Source organism: Talpa europaea (genome assembly GCF_964194135.1).
Source record: "Talpa europaea genome assembly, chromosome: 1".
In the NCBI taxonomy this organism is placed as follows: domain Eukaryota; kingdom Metazoa; phylum Chordata; class Mammalia; order Eulipotyphla; family Talpidae; genus Talpa; species Talpa europaea.
In genome coordinates, this window is record NC_140073.1 from 44,000,841 (window position 1) to 44,020,027 (window position 19,187).

Sequence of the window (19,187 nt, forward strand, 5' to 3'; positions counted from 1 at the left end):
CAAATACATAATGCTTTACATTCTGCACATTACATTCTACATATTACATTCTATATTTTCATCTTACAAATATAAAGATAAGATGCAGGCAATATTTTCATCAGACATGCAAAGATGCATGTCACACACCTACTCACAGAAAGTGCCTAGATACAAAAAATGTGCCATCACAGATATTATTCATGACACACACACACACACATCAGGGCACAGCTAACACCTTCACTGAGATATCACAGACACAAATTCTATGTGCTCACTCATACACACACACTGCCAATAACATAGACATACCCGCATACTCACAGTCACAACCAGAACACACAGTGCTCTTATGGTGTCCAGTGGTGCCACACAGATGCATGAGGACAGGTTCCACATGAATATACACAATGAATACAGAAACATAAATACTTGGTGTCAGCTTTCTCCTCTCCTACTGCCATCTACCTTCCCTGGCTCCAGTTATAATCACCCAAATACCTCCATTAACCCCTAAAAATAACCACATAACCACTTTGGGATCCAAGAAAGAAGCTTTATAAGCAACAAAGAGTCTTTAACATGAATGCAAGGGAGCAATAATAATTAAAATGATACATTAAGACTGAAAAGAATTATGAGTGTGGCTTTTACAGTCTTCTCATGTCTAAATTGTTTATGTGTTCTGATTAGAACAGCAGGCTAACCCAAGGACTATAGCAGAGACACCAGAATGAAGATTCTCCAGGATGGCCTGTCCAGATCATAAGTTCCTTCATAGTGACAAAGTCCTGGAGATAAAAATCCAAGGTCCATTTAGATAGCAGGAAGCAGAAAAAGTCCACAGCCCAGTGGGTTGGATGTTGCAATCACCAAACCATTTGAAAGGATTCTACTGTTCCTATCTTTGGCAAGGACTGCAGACACCAGGGAGGTTATCCTGCTCAACTGTTATCCCGGGAGAACAAACGGAGGACACGTAAACGGATCTCTTTGGTCTTGGCACCATAGACAACAGGGTTGACCACAGGTGGTAGTAGGAGGTAGACATTAGCCATGATCACATGGAGCAGGGAAGTAGGGCCCCCCAGTCTGTGCACCACTGAGAGTCCAATGAGAGGCACATAAAAGACCAGAACTGCACAGAGATGGGAGATGCAGGTGTTGAAAGCCTTGAGTGCTGCCCCCCGAGAGGATAGCGCCAATACAGCCCTCAGGATGAGGATGTAGGAGAAGCCGATGAAGAGGGAGTCCACACCCATGACTGAGAGGATGATGAAGAGCCCATATACTACATTGACCGTCGTGTCAGTACAGGACAGCTTCATAATATCTTGGTGTAAACAGAAGGAGTGTGTGACGGTGTGTTTTTGGCAGTATGACAGCCGCTTCAGGATGAAGGGCAAAGGGAAGAAGAACACAAATCCCCTGGCCAGGGCTGCTAGTCCTATCTTGGCAACCGTAGGCCCTGTGAGCACAGAAGCATGCCGCAGTGGGTAGCAGATGGCCACAAAGCGGTCAAAAGCCATGGCCAACAGGACAGCTGATTCCATGGCTGACAAAGCATGAATAAGGAACATCTGGGCCAGACAAACGTTGAACTCAATCTCCTGGGTTCCTGTTAGAAAGAGGCTGGCCATCTTGGGCATGGTGACAGAAGAAAGGACCAGGTCAATGGTAGAAAGCATGGCCAGAAAGAGGTACATGGGTTCATGCAGGCGCCGTTCCACACGGATGATCAGGACAATGGCCAGGTTGCCCAGGGTGGCCAAGGCATACATAAAACACAGTGGGAGGGCCAGCCAGAAGTGTGTGCTAGGTCCCAGGCCAGGGATGCCCACCAGCAGAAAGTATGCTGGGTGGATCAGAGTTCCATTTGAAGTAGCTTTGACTGCAACCAAGAGCTTAGGATTCTGCATGCCAAGTACAGGGTCTCTGAAAAGGGAAAATAGAGGAGAGAGAGAATTTATAAGGAAGGGGCACTAGAGCAATGAAAGTAGCAAACTGAAAGATTAAGTAACTCTAGTAATTCTGAATTCCAGTCTCTCTTTCTGTTCTAATTCTCCTTCTTCTAATTCTCCCCCAGGGGTCCCATTAATCTCAGAAAATGTACATAACAGCTCTCATTTCCAGAGTGGCTGTTTCAAACTAGCAACACTGCTCTTCGTCACTGTGCAGAAAGGTTTGCACAGAACCTTCCACACTGACCCCAGCTAGCTCTTCTAATGCCTACAGGGCTTAGGTTGGTTCAGGTCCAAAGTCTGAGGCTCAGTCTATGGTGCAAGGTTCAATCAAGAATTAGACTCCAAAAGACAGGTTTTTGTTTAGGTCTGAGTAGCACTTGGCAGGCTTCCCTAATAGAATCATCTCAAGCTGTTAGTGCAACATTATCCCCCCAGGTCCTATTCCTGGCCCAGAGAATCAAAATTTCCAGGGGACGAGTCCATAAATCTGATTTAAAAACAATAAATTCTTTCTCCAGGGTAATTTGGTTTTTTAATAACAGAAATTTGGGGAGATCTGTTCTGGTGTTTGGGGAAATGCAGGTAAGAAAGACAATCACTCCCAGTACTTCTAGTCCCAACAGAGAATAGACTCTTTCATAAGAAACTTTCAAGGTCCACGTGAGTCAGCCCCAGATTGTGCTTGGCTGGGGTATGACATGGAAGCCCAGTGCAGCTGAGACATGGACAGAAAACCAGGACTAGCTGGTGTTCACAGGCTCATTATCTTTTTTCTACTCCTCTCCCTGCCGAGGACACCCCAGGCTCAGCCTCCTGTCTTAACACAGACTGCACTGTTCTAAGTTTCTGTCCTGAGATACAGACCCATATAACTTGCGCATCTTCATATTTCCACTTGGACAGCCTGTGCATTTCATACTCATCCTGCCCAAATATTAGACTCCTTCCAAATGTTACAACTTGACCCCCCAATCTATCCAGATCAGGGCAGCTAGCCCCATCTTCATTTCCCTGCCCTTTATCTCCAGGCATGATTTTGCTTTTCTAATGAAACTACTATAGTCATTCCTCTTACTTAACACACCCTCCCTGACTTCCTCCCAAACCTCATATCATATCATTACATCATATAATTATAGCATTATATTATACCCACTCTGTTTCAATTATGAAAAGAACTTCCTAACACACCTTCCTGCCAGCCAGTCCAGTTTATCTCAAGTCACCCCCCACGTCATTTCCATGCACACAGTAAAACTGGACAGGCTCCTTTCTAGCAAGTTACCAGGAGCAAGTCACCCATAGCCTTCAAGATGAACTTGGAACCCCTTAGTCTGCATTCAAGATCTTTCATGGTGTTTTGAATTAACTTTCCAACCTAGCTTCTCAGTTTCCTTCTTCATTACCAATCACTACCACCACACGAGTCTTTTTCTCTGGGTAAATGGACTCCCTTCACCTTGTTTCTTCAGTGAAGGGTAGGAGTCTGGATTCAGGGGTCTTTCCTGGCATAAAGGATACACAAAGATTGGAATGGGCCTCACATGGTTTGAAGAAAGTCCTCGTTGGGTAGATCACTGAATAAGGTTTGGAACTTAGGCAGCTGGAATCTGGTAAGTATGCAGCTGACAGATGTCCCCAAACCACCAGGTTGTCTGCACAGAGGCCAGCTCCACAGCTCACTAGTCCTTCCTGTCTGGCCAATCCAGGCTGCTGGATATATATAACTTCTCTGAAACCCTAGAGAATTGTGGGGGATGGTGAAGAGTGAGTTACCAGGGCTCCCTTGGAGAAAAGCTCTGCTCTGGGGCTCCAAGAGAGCTAACTCCAACCAGCTCAGTCTAGAAGGTAGGGAAGTGCCCTGAAGTGGGAGACAACAGGAATGACAGGCGTTGGAAGAGAAGAGCTAGTGGAATAGTGGTGTGGGCTCGCACCAGAAAGCACACAGACACATTTATGCTCAGACTGCACTATCCATGAGGATCCCGGGCAGGTTTCCCCTCAGCTTCTTGATGCTGCCCCCTTGTGGTCTCATATGGGAGTTGCAGTCTCCTGGCAATTGGGTGATGACTCAGAATAATTCAAGGACAGAGGATCTGTCAGTCTGAGTTCTTCCCACTGCCCCACGCAGCGCCTTAGCTCTCCCTCCCTCTCAAGCCAACCCTTTCTTCCTTTCTAATCATGACTCTCCTGTTTCTAATCATGACTCTCCTGTCCTCCCAGAAATAAAACTTTTGAGAGTGGTTGTTTAAATGTGGGGTTCTATCAGGACTCAGACTTGAGTCCAAATCTGAGTCCAACTGTTAGGGGGAAAAGGCGGTCCCAAAGCAAATTCCATACAGGCTTTGTGGACTCCACCCCCACCCCAGGTCAAAGCCAAAGACACTGGGAACTCCAAATCCCATCACCACCAAAGGGAAGGTGGCTGGGACCTGAGGGTGGGGTTAAGCAGCCAGGTGGATACAAAAGGCAGACACGTGGGCTTTGGGGGGCTCTCCATTTTTGGGCTCTCGGCCAGCTCGGAGCGTCCGGCCAGCTCTGAGAGTGACTTTGGGTTTCCAGGTCGTCGGATCGGGTAGGACGCATTAAAGACTTTATTTCCCTATTTTCTCCCTGAGTTGTACATTTTCCTTATTTCCTTTCCTCTTGTAAATAAACCTTTTATTAACCCTTTTGCATGTGTCTGTAGTAGAGTATTCATAAGTCTCTTTAAAGCGCGCGGGTGAGGACCCACAGCCAGGAACCCGTTTAATATCGGGGCTGCTCTATAACACAACTTCTTACTAATGGTATGACCAACACTAGCCTCAGTTGGATGTCAAAAACAAAATGAGTTACTAGCAATTCTCCATGAATGTTGATGCTTACTATTAGTGCCGAAACAATTGGAAGAGCCAGTGAAGTAGGAGGAACTCTAGGTGAGATAGAGCTACACAGTCAGAGGAAGAAAATACATTGGGAAGGAAGAGTGGACAGCAGTAGAGAAGGCTGCTGAGAGATCAAGCAGTATACACACAAAATAAAATGTTAAAGGTTACCTGAGATGAACTGTTGCCACAGGTTAGTGGGAATAGAAGTTTGAATGCAGCAACATGAGGAGGGTGTTGGAAAGAAATGGAGAAAGTAGAAGTAGATTACTCTTTTAGGAAGTTTGTATGTGAAGAAAAGGAATAAAATGGACACTACATGAAGAATTGATAGCTGTAAGGAGAGTTTTTTTTAATGTATATTCTGGACCTAGAACAGGATCGAATGCTATTAAATATCAATAAGATGGAATGGTAGAGAGGTTCCCTGTCCTTTATTTGTCACATTCCCAGTGGTGTTCAAGACAATGACCCAAGTAGACCATTCACCATCACAAAGTCATGTCTAGAGGGTTAAATGTGTTACTTGGTCCCATAGTTTCCTTCATTTAATTAGGCCAATATTCTGAACTACAAACATGGTGCTGTATTGTCTATTGAACATCACCATTTAGGTGTCTCTCAGCACCTCAAATACAGTGCCTCCAAATAAACTGATTGTCTCTGGTCCTCAGTCCATGCCCCCAATCTATATGTTTTATATTCCCTATCACAGAAATTATTCCATTACCCAAGCCAGAAATCTAGATGCCATCATCTCTACCTTCACCCTCTCTCTCTCTCACCTGCCTCTCCAACCAGACCCAGCCAGTCACCAAGTCCTCTTTATTTTGCCTCCTGGATATCTTGTGAATCAGGTGATTTTTTCTGTATCTCCTTTGCCTTTACTCCAGTCCAAGCCAAGATTATCTCTTTACTTGATCATCATCAGTAAAACTTATTTATTGGTCACCAAATAAAGATATTTCTTACCAATTTACTGTCCACACTATGGCCAGTATAGTCTTCCAAACACAAATCAGTTCGTAGCATCCTCCCAGTGGCCTTAGAATGACAGGTTGAAGTTCATGCTCACAGCAGTCCAGCACATAATGCCTGTCAGCCATCTCAGTCCATCTCTCCATCCCCATCTCCAAGGATTATACCTCTCTTCCTGCATGCTAAGTCCCAGATACACTGAAATTACCCTACTACTTCAATGCTTTCTATCACAATTAAGCTTTCACCGTAGTGTATTTTATGTGTTAGAGTCTCTCACATGTCATTTTTTTAATAAATGTGTACTCAACGACCTGGCATCTCTTACAGGTGCTGGGTCCTCGTCAGGGTTCCTCCAGCCTACACTCCACACATATATACTGCTATATTCCCATTCATGGCATTTCACACAGAAGTTGTCCCACCACATTCTCGCTAGGACTTTCTACTGTTCCTGCTCCATCCCTTTGCTTCCAGAGTGGCTCTCTTTTCTCTACTCCACACCACCCACTCCACCCCCTCCCACCTCCCTACCCACCCCCTCTTTGGACAGCTAAGCCTAAATATGTTTTCTTGGTGACTCTACTCTCCTCTTGCATCCAGTGGTTGGTCCCCAGTAACTCAGGAGCACTTCCAAAAAAGATTTCCACCTTTTCTAAACCGAATTTTAGGTGTTAGCTTCTAGGCCTCCTCCTTCATCCCTGATGCTCTTCCACTGCCTAAATGAAAGTATTACAAATGTAAAAGGGTGGTTCCCAGAGAAAGAGAAAGTTCCAGGTTCCCTGCCCCACCCAGGGACGGGTGAAGCTGCGCAGGGAGTAGAAGAAGAGATTGGAGGAAAAAAGGAAGACGAATAGAGCCAGAAAGAAACCTGAAGGAGGCACACGGAGCAGAGAGACATATGAAGAAGCTGCACTTGTTTCTTGGTCTTGGACTGGTTGAAATAGATGTGGGTGAGAGTGACCAGTGGGGAGGTTAACAATGGCGGGTTTTATCTCAATTTTCATTGTGCTCCTTCTATTCCCAGACATGCTGGTCCCTTCTACTCCTTTCCTGTGGGTCCCAATACGCTTTTTTTCTTAAAAAAAGATTTATTTATTTGTGCATACAAGAGCTGAGGCACAGGCCAGAGGTGTGGTGGGGGGAGGGGAGTGAGAGGATTCACCAGAGACAGAGTGGGGAACAGAACAGGCAGACGGACCGAAAGCACTGCTGAGGGGAACAGCAGGTGAGTCAGGAGAGGTCTGCCGCACCATGTGGGTAGCTCCCTGGCCGGGGATGGAACTCGTGCTGCAGTGGCTATGAACAGCTTCACAGGTTGCGTCTTAATCCATTGCACTTTTTTTTAAATACACACAAGAAGTGGGGGTGTAGGCCAGAGGTTGGGTGGGGGTGAGAGGACTCACCAGAGACAGAGTGGGGAGCAGTAACAGGTGCATCTACTGAATACACTGCTGAGGGGAGCCGCAGACCAGACAGGAGAGAACTACAGCGCCATGTGGGTAGCTCCCTGCCCGGGGATGGAACTCATGCTGCAGTGGCTGGTCATAAGTTGATAGTGCTGACTTTAACCCCTGCGCCACCAGGGCGGCCCCTAAATGAACTGCTTTATCCAATGTTGTCACCGGAAAGAACAAGGTTCTCTGGAGAGTTATGAGCAGCCAAAGTGGAAGCGTGAGTCACAAGGTCAGCTGAGTCTCTGCTAATGTAAAGCCTGAATAGCAGGATCCTCAATCGGACTCGCCCCAGAGCTGACTCCAGGACCCTTTTCAATTTAAGGGGTCCTGGGTAGGGAGGAAAACTGGGAAAATGCGAGGTACCCCACATATATATCGCCAGCTCAGAGGTGCGCAGTCTACTTCCCCGCCTCCGATTGGCTAGCGTCGCCCGGATCCTTGTCTACAATTGGCTGCTCCTACAAAGCGCCTCCGGGTGGGCGGATCCCTGTACTCAGCCTCGGCCGGCCATTGGCTCCCGCGGTGGGGGCGGGACCCCGGAAACCCTCAGGGCCTCGCCTGAAGCGGAAGTAGCTGTAGCCCGGGTCGCCGGGGGCCGTGAGTGCTGTGCGGGCCGGACCCGCCGCCTCCGGAGCTGGGACGCCGGCCGTGGGAACCAGAGTCTCCGTTTTCGCGGTCCTCGTCCTCCAAGCGCTGGTCCGGGTTGAGGAGGAAGGTGGGTAACAGCCGACCCCCAAGCCACCTCCGAAGTTTGCGGTCCTGCAGGCTCACCCTCCTGGGCGGCTCACCCTCCTGGGGGGCTCGCCCTTCTGGGCGGCTCACCCGTCCTACGAGGCTCACCCTCCTGGGCGGCTCACCCTCCTGCGAGGCTCACCCTCCTGGGCGGCTCACCCTTCTGGGCGGCTCACCCTTCTGCGAGGCTCACCCGCCCCTACGAGGCTCACCCTCCTGCGAGGCTCACCTGCCTGCTGCCCCCGGCACTCGAGGCCTGAGGTCGGCCGCCCCCCTGCTCTCCAACCCCGCACGTTCTCCTCGCCCCTCTCTCCGCAGCGATCCTCTCTTTAGTCCTCCCTCTAGCCTTTTCCTACCCCCACGGAAGTCTTTCCCAGACTGGCCCCCAGCTGGGAAGAGTGAAAGCAATTAAACGTTTAAAATAGGTCTTATATTGAAGAGCAATAGCTATCCGCTCCTAAATCCTCCTTGCAAAGCAACCACTTTTAACTTTTTCGTATTTAGAGCTTATTATTAATAAGCTTATTATTAATCTTTTTATGATCCTGTTCATCTACATAATATGCTTAATATGCTTGCTGCACCTTTCTTGGTTTATCGTTTGGTGTTTCTTTACCCCACTTTCCTATTGGCACCATCTTCTCGGTTTAAAACTGCTGCTTTCCAGCACTGTTTACAATAGCTAAGCTTTGGAAACAACCCAAATGCCCAAAAATAGATGACTGGATCAAGAAGATGTGGTACATATATACCATGGAATATTACTCAGCATTCAAAAAAGATAAACACATGCAATTTGCAGCAACATGGATGGTGCTGGAAGGGATCATGCTCAGCGAAATAAGCCAAAAAGAAAAAGAAAAATACCGGATGGTCTCACTCATAGCAGGAATCTAGAAAACTTAAATAAGGGACCAGGAAAATGAATATAAGAAAGTGAAAATCAAAATCAACCAAAAATTATGAACCAGAGACACTTTTTGGGGGGTGGGGGGCGGGAGGGGAAGGATTGGGGTCAGAATGGGGCGTTTGCAATTGTATGGGGGAATATAAAAATAAAATTTATTATTTAAAAAAATAAATAAATAAATAAAAAATAAAACTGCTGCTTTCACTATGTGTTTTTGTAGCTTCCAGTAATAGGCATCAGCTTCTGTTGTGTCAACTTTAGGTGGAAAGTCTGCTGCCTTTTTGAATTAGATGAGGATATGGACACTTCTGTTTCCAACATACTATCATCTGGACCTCATCGTTTACATTTAATTCTCATGTATTCAAAAATATTGGAGGCACTGTTCTTGGCATTGGGGAAGTAGTAGTGAACAAAATAGTGTCCCTGTCTTCATGAAACATACAGTGTGAGAAGGTGGGAAGCAGTACATGTCAGTTAAATGCAGAGTTGCATATAGGTCATTTGAAGCTGAGAAAGCAGCAGGAACCCTGTGGGCTGTAGTGAGTGGAATGGGGTCTGTTGGAAAGTGTGGCCATTTCTCCCTTTGCTTGACTGGACACAGAATCAGTTTCAGGGTGGAGAGAGAGAATTTCCTATTGGGGTGCTGAGGAACCAGGGTATACTCTTCCCTAGGTTAGTGACTAAGTTTAGGATGCTAGACCTTATAAATTGGTCATTATAAAGGAAGGAAGAAAAGCAGGAAGCAGAGAGGCCAGAGCAAAGGCATGATCTGCACATCCCCTAGAAGAATCCTCAAAATTTGCTTACTGCCTCACTTTCAGGAAGCCTTATTGGACTACCCTAAACCCCAGTGTTATCTTTCTCCTCTTGGATTTTTGTCATACTTTGAAGCTAAAAAGGTTGAGTAATTTACACAAGAGAGAATAGTGGAGCCCAGCACCAAGCATCTGTAAAATGAGAACAGTAAAATAAATGATTTCTACTTAGGATTGTGAAATTAACTGAATTAATCCATTTGAAATGCCCAGAATAGTGCCTGGCCAATAATATGCTCAAGAAGTGCCTTCTATTATTATGATGATGATGATATGCTCTCAATTACCCAACAGTATAAAAGCTTTCTGGGTTTAAGAAAGAAAAAGAAAAATACCGGATGGTCTCACTCATATCAGGAATCTAGAAAACTTAAATAAGGGACTAGGAAAATGAATAACTATAAGAAAGTAAAAATCAAAATCAACAAAAAAACTATGAACCAGAGACACTCTATGGGGGGTGGGGTGTGGGGAGGGGAGGGATTGGGGTCAAAATAAGGGGGTTGCAATTGTATAGGGAATATAAAAATAAAATTTATTTTAAAAAAAGCTTTCTGGGTTTAGGAACTAAACATCCTACAATCACTTGCTTAGGCATCCCCAGATACCCCTCTGTGCCATGAGTAACATAACCCAGTTGGGAAGTGCTTATTAAACAAGGTGAATAAAGGACCCATAGAAGAAAGTTGGGTTTTTTAGTCATTAATTATCCTTTTACTGATCCCTCTGCTTTTGTGTTTCTTTTTTCTCTTATTTTTCTTTTCAGTCATCACTACTACTGTGTGGTTTTGTTTATGTTCTGAGGAGGGTATGAGAAGGAGCCATGGATCCTGCGGCATTGGTGGAAGCTGTTGTGGAAGAAGTGGCCTGTCCCATCTGCATGACCTTTCTCAGGGAGCCTGTGAGCATTGACTGTGGCCACAGCTTCTGCCAGAGCTGTCTCTCTGGACTCTGGAAGGTGCCGGGGGATTCTCAGAACTGGAGTTACACATGTCCACTCTGCCGGGCACCTGTTGAGCCAAGTAACCAGCGGCCTAATTGGCAACTGGCCAATGTGGTGGAAAAAGTCCGGCTACTAGAACTGCATCCAGAAATGGGGCTGAAGGGCGATGTGTGTGAGCTCCATGGGCAACAGCTAAAGGTGTTCTGCAGAGAAGACGGCCTGATCATGTGCCAGGCCTGCAGCCATTCCCCCAAGCATGACACCCACAGTGTCGTGCCCATGGAAGATGTTGCCTGGGAGTATAAGGTAGGAGGTAGAGGTTGGCACCTCAGTCTCTCCTCCACCCCTCACTTAACTATCTCTAGGTCAGAGAGTTGATCAGGGTACCCTGATTCCTTTGGCTTCTGACACCCACAAATCTCTGGCACCTGATACAGTCCCCCCCTCACCTTGCATTCACTCCCACATCCACACCAGATTGCAACGTGGCTTAATGCCTAATCCAGAGATGCATTCCTTGCTAAGAATTTCAAGACCCAGTTTGTTTTAGCTGGGGTTCTGGGTGCCTCAGATGAGTTTGGGCTTGAGTAGTAGTCAAGACTGCACCTATCAGAACCTACAACCCTCTTTGTAACAGTTCTACAGTCACTTGACATTGACTGAGACACTTTAACTCCCTCGTAGACAGAAGTGACCCTTAGAAATTTGAGATCCTGACAGTTGGCTTTTGAACTGGAAAGGACCATCAGGAAGTGCTGTAGTGAAATTTTCTAACGTGCTAAGGTTCCTTCTCACTTTATGTTAGTCAAATAGAGATTAAAAGCTACAACTTGGGGCTTCCCCGGTGGCGTAGCGGTTGAGCGCTAGGTTGCGAAGCTGCCTGCAGCCTCTGCAGCGCTGGTTCGATCCCGGCTGCTCCCCGGCCTCCAGAGGAGGGTCCCGCATGGCGCGCAGACCTCTCCTGCCGCCCGCCTGCTCCCCTCAGCGGTGTACTTCGGTCCTTCTGCCTGCTCTGCTCCCCGCTCTGGCTCTGGTGGATTCTCTCACCCTCCTGCGCTTCTGACTGTACCCAGTGCTTGTATAAATAAATAAATCTTGAAAAAATAAATAAATAATTCTTTAAAAAAAAGCTACAACTCAGCTCTTCTTGCTCATTGACCAGCATTCTTTCTCCTTTCCCTTTCTCCTTTGAAAAGCCACCTCTAACACTGCTTTTTTGTAGCTACCCTCATCTACTTCAAGCTTCTTAATCTCTCTTCAGTTGCCCATGCTGACATCTTTCTCAGAATCTCAATATCCCCATAATTCTGTGATCCACCAATCCAGCACTAGTCTTAATTCTCTGTCTTGAAGTTGAAATTAGAAGGTAGCTGTTTTTCTATTCAAGAAGCATTGTAAAAAATTAAAAGTACTTATTAAGTTTGTTCTGAGAGATTTATAATAAGGAGGCAGTATAATATGGCAGTTAAGAAGCTGGGTTGAACCTCTGCCCAACCATTTACCTACTGAATGACTTTGAGTAAGTCTCTTAGTCTGCTTTTGTATCTGTACAATGGGAAGAATACAAATCTCAAGAGGTTTGGAGTATTAATGGTGTATTTAGTGCTTAAGCCATATGTGACACCTGGTAAATCTTTACTAAAGTGGTTAATGTTATTATCAGAATACTTTGTGCTTTCCAATAGTAATCTCTTATATTAATATTCTAGGCTAGTACTTCTTACTCTTAATATGCAAGTGAGCCACCCAAGGATCTTCCTAAAATTCAGGTTCTAATTCAGTAGGTCTGGGGTGAGGCCCAACAACCTGCATGTCTAACAAGTTCCCAGGTTATGCTGATCTGTTTTGAATAGCAAGGTTTTGAGAGGTAATAGGCTAACATAGCAGATAAGGATAAAAATAGGCATGGGAAGGAAAATCAAAGGTACTTTTCTGGCAAGCTTGGAAATAGACCTACTTTAAGGAAACTGACAGAGTGTAGGAGTTTAAATGATTCTCAGATTGAGAGCTACACTGGATGTCATTGGGCAGGAATCCCATCTTTATGTCATTGCCTTCTCTCCCAGGATTCTCCTGGCCCATCACCTGAGGAACACTTGTTTCTCATTACCCAACAGTGCGAGGAAGTCTTATCAAACTGGGCTGCCTGAGAGGGCCTCATGAGTGTTTCATCTCTTCCAGTGGAAACTCCATGAGGCTCTGGAACATCTGAGGAAAGAGCAAGAAGATGCCTGGAAGCTGGAAGTTGGTGAGAAGAAACAAACTGCCAACTGGAAGGCAGGTTGCTACCAGGGGACAGAGTTTGTATGAGCCTTGTGTGATCTTGAAGCTGGCCTTTGGCAGCTTCCTCATCTCTCAGGCAGGAGGTGGGGTTTGAAATCGGAGAGCCTGTGGTTCACATACCAGCTTTCTTTACCAGGTGTGAGGCCTTCGTAGGCCATGTACCCCCTCAATTCCAGTTTCCTGATTGTGATGTAGGGATAACCCCTGGGCCTAAGCCCTTATATGTGAGAAAGGAAAAGCATGTGCCTCACTTAGGCATTAGATCACAGTGGTATAACTTGTGCAATACTTACTAAAGCATAGTTTCTGTTTTATTTTCCCCAGTGTAAGGTCAGGACTGGGCACAGGTGCAGGTTTTCTGATCCCATGCAGACTGGGTAAAGGAGGAGTCAGAGTCCTCAGTAGTTTTGCAGGTTTTTTATTTGGGGTTCACCAGGCATATGGCAGGTAGGGGTGCAAGTCTTTACTCTATCTGGGCTCTCTGGCGTTCTCTGCTTCTGCGTCGGCTTCTCCTTCAGGTTCTGCTGCTGCTGGCTGGGGCTGCTGGCGTCCCCCCGTGACGCCGCCCTTAAAAGCACAGTCTTAGCTCAGCTGAATCCCATCTACCTATGCCCACACCCTATTCCAGGTGCCCGCCATCAGGCATGCATTCAGGACAAGGATCCATCATCTATCCTGATGGCGGAAGGGCAGAAAAGCCTGACATTTTCTTTACCCTACAGTCCACCCCCTCAGGGTTTTCTGCCATACAGTCTATACATATATATACAATTTTCTAAGCAAACAAACAATGCAGCCATGGCCCACAAAAACAAATACATCAAATATAACAAAACACAATATAACAAAATACAACAGAACACAAATAAGTCCAGGCTGGGCACCAACCTAGTGCAAAAGACAATTATTGGTACCAGCAGATGAGCCACCAAATCTGCTGCCAAAGGCACTGCTCATATGAGGGAGGGGAATCACTCACGACATCTTTTGCAACATGCCAGGAGCCGTCAGGCTTCCTGGCCTTCTCTGGCTGTAGTCTCGGCTACAAGGCACACACAGCATCCACCCCCAGGATGCACTAGCTCTGGGATTGGCAATTTTATTCTGTTGGGGGTAATCGCCAACCCTCAGGGTTTCTGTCTGCAGTCGCTCCAACACTCGGCCTTCACAGCAATGTGACTCACAGACCCCTGCACTCAAGCCAACCCACTGCACAATCACATGGGTCGGGGATCCAAACTCTGTATTCGGCTTGGGCTCCACCCCAAGCCACATTCCCCACCCGTCCCCCAAGAACAGGTTCCTCAGCTCCTCACCCTCACTCAAGAATGAGCAGGGCATCACCCACAGGTGATTTTACGAGACTCACAGTTCTTCAGCATACCCAGGCTGCTTAACAGCCTCTTAGGGCTTCTCAACTTAGCATCAGTACCAGCTTTTGCCTTCTTAGTTGGCTTTTCTCCTCCACCTGGCTGGGCATAACAGGCTGCTTTTGGCCATCTAGGCCCACTGGCCACCCCCAGATTCCCATCTCCTGGGGTTTACAAACAAAACTGTTCCACCCCCAGGGTCCCAAAACATATCAACCTGCAAGGTCCTCCGCCTTCTGGCGGGTATTGTCAGTCCTAGTCCATCAGTCCATCAGTTCAACTCCATTGGCCTCTCCCTGCATCAGCAACAGCCTGCTGCCTCAGGGGTCATTGGCTGGTCCTTTCCGGTGTCGTTGGCTGGTCCTTTCCGGTGTCGTTGGCTGGTCCTTTTGGGCGTCTCCTTCACGCCAGGTCTCGTCCTGTAGCTCGTGGAAGTTGTCCACCTTCTGTGCCACCATGGCGCCTCCAGCATCATCAAAGGCAAACAGTCTGTTCTCCTTAGTCCCTCCAGGTCTTCAGAGGGCTCCAATACCCGTCTGCATGTATCCTGCCGACTACGCCAATTGTAAGGTCAGGACTGGGCACAGGTGCAGGTTTTCTGATCCCATGCAGACCGGGTAAAGGAGGAGTCAGAGTCCTCAGTAGTTTTGCAGGTTTTTTATTTGGGGTTCACCAGGCATATGGCAGGTAGGGGTGCTGGCTGGGGGGCTGGGAGGCTGGCAGGCCTCCCAGCCCCCAGCAAGTCTTTACTCTATCTGGGCTCTCTGGCGTTCTCTGCTTCTGCGTCGGCTTCTCCTTCAGGTTCTGCTGCTGCTGGCTGGGGCTGCTGGCGTCCCCCCGTGACGCCGCCCTTAAAAGCATAGTCTTAGCTCAGCTGAATCCCATCTACCTATGCCCACACCCTATTCCAGGTGCCCGCCATCAGGCATGCATTCAGGACAAGGATCCATCATCTATCCTGATGGCGGAAGGGCAGAAAAGCCTGATACCTTTTACCTTACCCTACACCCAGTTAGAACATATTTACCAAGAGTTATTAAATATTAGAAAATCATCTCTGAAATTTGAGGCCCATAACTACCAAACTATCAAAAATTTTGATCAGTAGAAGATAATGTTGAACCAGCCTAATACAGTGTGTTGAATTGATACAGTACCAGTAAGAAGCAAAAACATCTAATAGTGTAAACTACACTGTCTTAGATTCTTAAGTGTAGCTATCATCATTATTCTGAAAATAGAAAAGTCTGGAGTATATAGTACCAAGAAATGTTTTGGACCCTCCCAGGATCAATAGGAGTAGGAATCAGGGCTCAACAGCATGTGCTGAAGCTATGGGAACAGAAAGGCAGGAAAACTCATGTCCTTGATCTCTACAATGCATGGCACACGGTTGGTACCAAAACATTCTAGACCATGTGAGCATGTATATGTATATGCCAGTGTGCTCAATCCTGGGAGACCTTTATACAAATAATATCAGTGCTGATTCCAGTCATGGCTCTGCAGATGCAGGTGGAAACCCGGAAGCAGAGTGTCATGTGGGAGTTTGAGAAGTATCGGAGGTTACTAGAGAACAAGCAGCCCCCAGGTCGGCAGCTAGAGGCAGAGGCATCCGCAGCTTTGGCCAGCCTGGAGCGGGAGGAAAGGGAGACCATGCAGAAGCTGCAACTAAGTCATGAGAAGCTGACCGAGCAGAGCCAGGTCCTGTGGAGGATGATTGAGGAGCTGAAAGAGCGGTCCCAATGGCCTGTCCGCTGGATGCTGAAGGTGAGTAGCAGGGCTTCTTGGGAACCCTGAGTGGGAGCTGAAGAGAGCCTGGGACTCAGAAGAGAGGATTAGCTAGTCTTCAGTGGGCCCTGACAGCACTGCACCTGCAGGCTTGGATCCTGTGTACCGCCAAGATTACTACCCCCTATGGATGACTGACCTGGTGCCTCATAGATGGGGCAGCTTCAGGTAGCTCTGGCAACATGCCAACCAGAGCTCAGCATGCTCTGCTTCCCTCCTGTGGGTGTGTCTCTGGTGACTTCTCTCCCACCTTACTCTCTGTGTCACATTCCCTTGGTAACCCACCCAGCCCTGTGGCTCAGTGTCTGTCTAATCCCGTTGAGGAATAGCACATACTCATGTCCTGATTATTTTTCTCTTTCTAGGATATTCATGAAGTCTTAAATAGGTATGTGCCCATCCTTGGATCCCCTCACAGTCTGGTAAGGGAAAGTGAGGTCTGGCCAGAGCCAGAAGTGGGGAAGGAACAGGGACCCCCGCACTTACAGAAAACATGTGCTGGCCCATAACCTTCTCTCTCATGGTCTTGGCTAAAGCTTTGCTCACCTTTTTTCATCTTTGTACATGGTCAATTTTATTTCCAGTTGTCCCAATTAGAATTTGCAAAACACATGGTTTCCAGTAGATTCCCCCAAGATTGGGGAGAAGACTACAGTGTGTCCTTCGGCGATGCTCTAAATCCCAAGCACCAGCCTCTCCCCTGCATTACACCTCTTCCCCTCCTGCTGTCAGGTGGACCTCTCACCCCCCCACAGCGTAGGAATGTGACGGTTCTCTCACTTCTACATGCCCTTAAAGCCAGTCAGAAAACCATCACAGCTCTGCTTTGCCTGGTCCCTCACTGACTAGATCCCTGGCCAAACCCCCTCCCCATGCTAAGGGAAGGCCCAGGTGCAGAGCCAGGACTTCCGGCCCCAAGGCTTATTCCTCCTCTACCAGGAGCAAGTCGTGGAGCCTGCAGCGGCCAGAGCCAGTCTCCCTGGAGCTGAAGACAGATTGCCGTGTGTTGGGACTAAAAAAGATTCTGCGGTCATATGCAGGTAATGGTGCTGGCGGAGGTTGTGATGAGCAGTGGGAGGGACCCTCCTGGGGAATAAAACAGTTCAGTGTCCTCTGGATGCCCCATCCAACCCCCATCTCATCGCTGAGGAACCTGTGGTTGTACTAATCAGGAGACCACGCCCAGGCGTGCTGGCTCTCTGTCAGCTCACAAGCGGATCTTTTTCCCTAGCTGATGTGCGCCTGGATCCAGACACTGCTTATTCCCACCTCATCGTGTCAGAGGACAGAAAATGCGTGCACTATGGAGACACCAAGCAGAACCTGCCAGACAACCCTGAGCGGTTCTACCGCTACAATATCGTCCTGGGCAGCCAATGCATCTCCTCAGGCCGGCACTACTGGGAGGTGGAGGTGGGAGACAGGTCTGAATGGGGCCTGGGAGTGTGTAAGGAGAATGTGGATCGGAAGGAGGAGGTCTACTTATCCCCACACTGTGGATTCTGGGTGATAAGGCTGAGGAAGGGAAATGAGTACCGGGCAGGCACTGATGAGTACCCGCTCCTGTCCCTGTCAGTGCCTCCCCGCCGGGTGGGAGTCTTCCTGGATTACGAAGCCCATGAGATCTCCTTCTACAACGTGACAGACAATGACTCCCACATTTTCACATTCCCCCACGACCCCTTCCCCGGGCGCCTCCTGCCCTATTTTAGCCCTTGCTATAGCATTGACACTAACAACACCATGCCTCTGGCCATCTGCACCCTGGATGGGGAGGACTAGGAGAGCCACCCTCCCAGCAAGAGGCCTTAGAGTTGCTCCTGCCCGTAGGGGACTTGGTGGACCTGCCACTGACAAGCGTCCCCTTGAACTGAGCTGAGCAAGAACCCAGGGGTAGCTTTGTCTGACCCAGTGGTCTGGTGCTACTGGGCCAAATTCTCTCACTAAGCCTCAGACACAGTCAAATGAGCACCACGCCTTGGTGAGGGAAAGATGACAGGGCTGATGGTAAGGGTCAAAGCAGTTCTAAGGATCAGGATGCTGACCTCTCTGTAGTTCACACCCCATTTCCCCCCTCCCTGCCCTTGTCAGAATTAAGTCAGTGAGGATGAGGATGTTGGTCCATCCTCCAGGGAACCCTTTGGGTGGGGTTAGCCAACAAGCCAAACAGTCCATTTCCAGAGTGGTGGCTATGCTGGTACCAGTTGGTACCAGAAGCACCTGAGGTTTGCTGCTACTGAGCAAACTGCTTTGACTCCAGCTCCCTGACCTCTACTGAGTAAACTGCTTTGACTCCAGCTCCCTGACCTCTTGACTAGAGAAATGCATTGCAGCAAAGGGTATGGGGCTTGCCCAGACCACCCCCCCAGTGGCCATGCTCTCGCTAGCCATGAGCTGGGCAAGTTACTCAAATCACTTGGTCTCAAACTCTATAAAGAGTCGGATCCCAGCCCTGCCCTTTTCTCTTACATGACAAAATCAGAAAACCCCTGAGCCGTATTTTTGTTTTCGCTTTATGGATGAAGAAACTGAAATGGCCTCAATGCAGAAGTTATTCCTCACAGAGCTATTAAAAGAAGATTGTAAAGATTATAATGTGTTTCTCATGCTGAAATGAAACAGGATTGACAAACTCGCTTCTCAGGTCGCATGTCTGTATGTATCATTCATTACTCAAGGGTCTGGAACAGCCCCCATGTTTGGAAGGTGCTCAGTGTCTTCAGTGGGAAATGTGCATAGTCAGTGTGTGCTCTCCTGCCTCCCAGGATCGATGTGAATATCTTAGATCTATCTCATACTTTTGCTCCTGTCTCAAGAGCCGAGGAAGGCAAGCCATGGGTTTGCATGTAGGGACCTTCCTCTCTCACCTTTGGACAGCCAGCATCTTCCATCTTTACAGCAGTGCCTTCACTCCCTAGAGTCTCTCTGCAAGCCACCTAGGGCCCTTTAGACAGAAATGCACCCATGCCAGTGGCAAACTCCAGCCCATAGGAATATATTCTGTCTGTTGTCTTTGAATTGGGATGGGGACGGGACCTCAGGGTAGAGAATAAAGATAGTAAAAAGAAAAAATAAAACAAATGACAGCAAGG

At 47.7% G+C, this 19,187-nt stretch overlaps 2 protein-coding genes across 2 annotated transcripts; one reads left to right on the top strand and one right to left on the bottom strand.

Moving 5' to 3' along the window:
- Window positions 1–926: 926 nt before the first annotated feature.
- Window positions 927–1,910, bottom strand: OR51D1 (olfactory receptor family 51 subfamily D member 1; the record flags this gene model as incomplete). Its single annotated transcript, XM_084248566.1, has 1 exon — window positions 927–1,910. Exon 1 carries the CDS (start codon window positions 1,899–1,901, stop codon window positions 927–929), a length of 975 nt encoding a protein of 324 aa, XP_084104692.1. The 5' UTR covers window positions 1,902–1,910.
- Window positions 1,911–10,498: 8,588 nt separating this feature from the next.
- On the top strand, window positions 10,499–17,877 carry TRIM68 (tripartite motif containing 68; the record flags this gene model as incomplete). Its single annotated transcript, XM_084251461.1, has 6 exons — window positions 10,499–10,957; window positions 12,833–12,928; window positions 15,814–16,074; window positions 16,461–16,483; window positions 17,035–17,135; window positions 17,327–17,877. The coding sequence occupies exons 1-6, from the start codon at window positions 10,532–10,534 to the stop codon at window positions 17,875–17,877; spliced, it is 1,458 nt and encodes a 485-aa protein (XP_084107587.1). The 5' UTR covers window positions 10,499–10,531.
- Window positions 17,878–19,187: the final 1,310 nt, after the last annotated feature.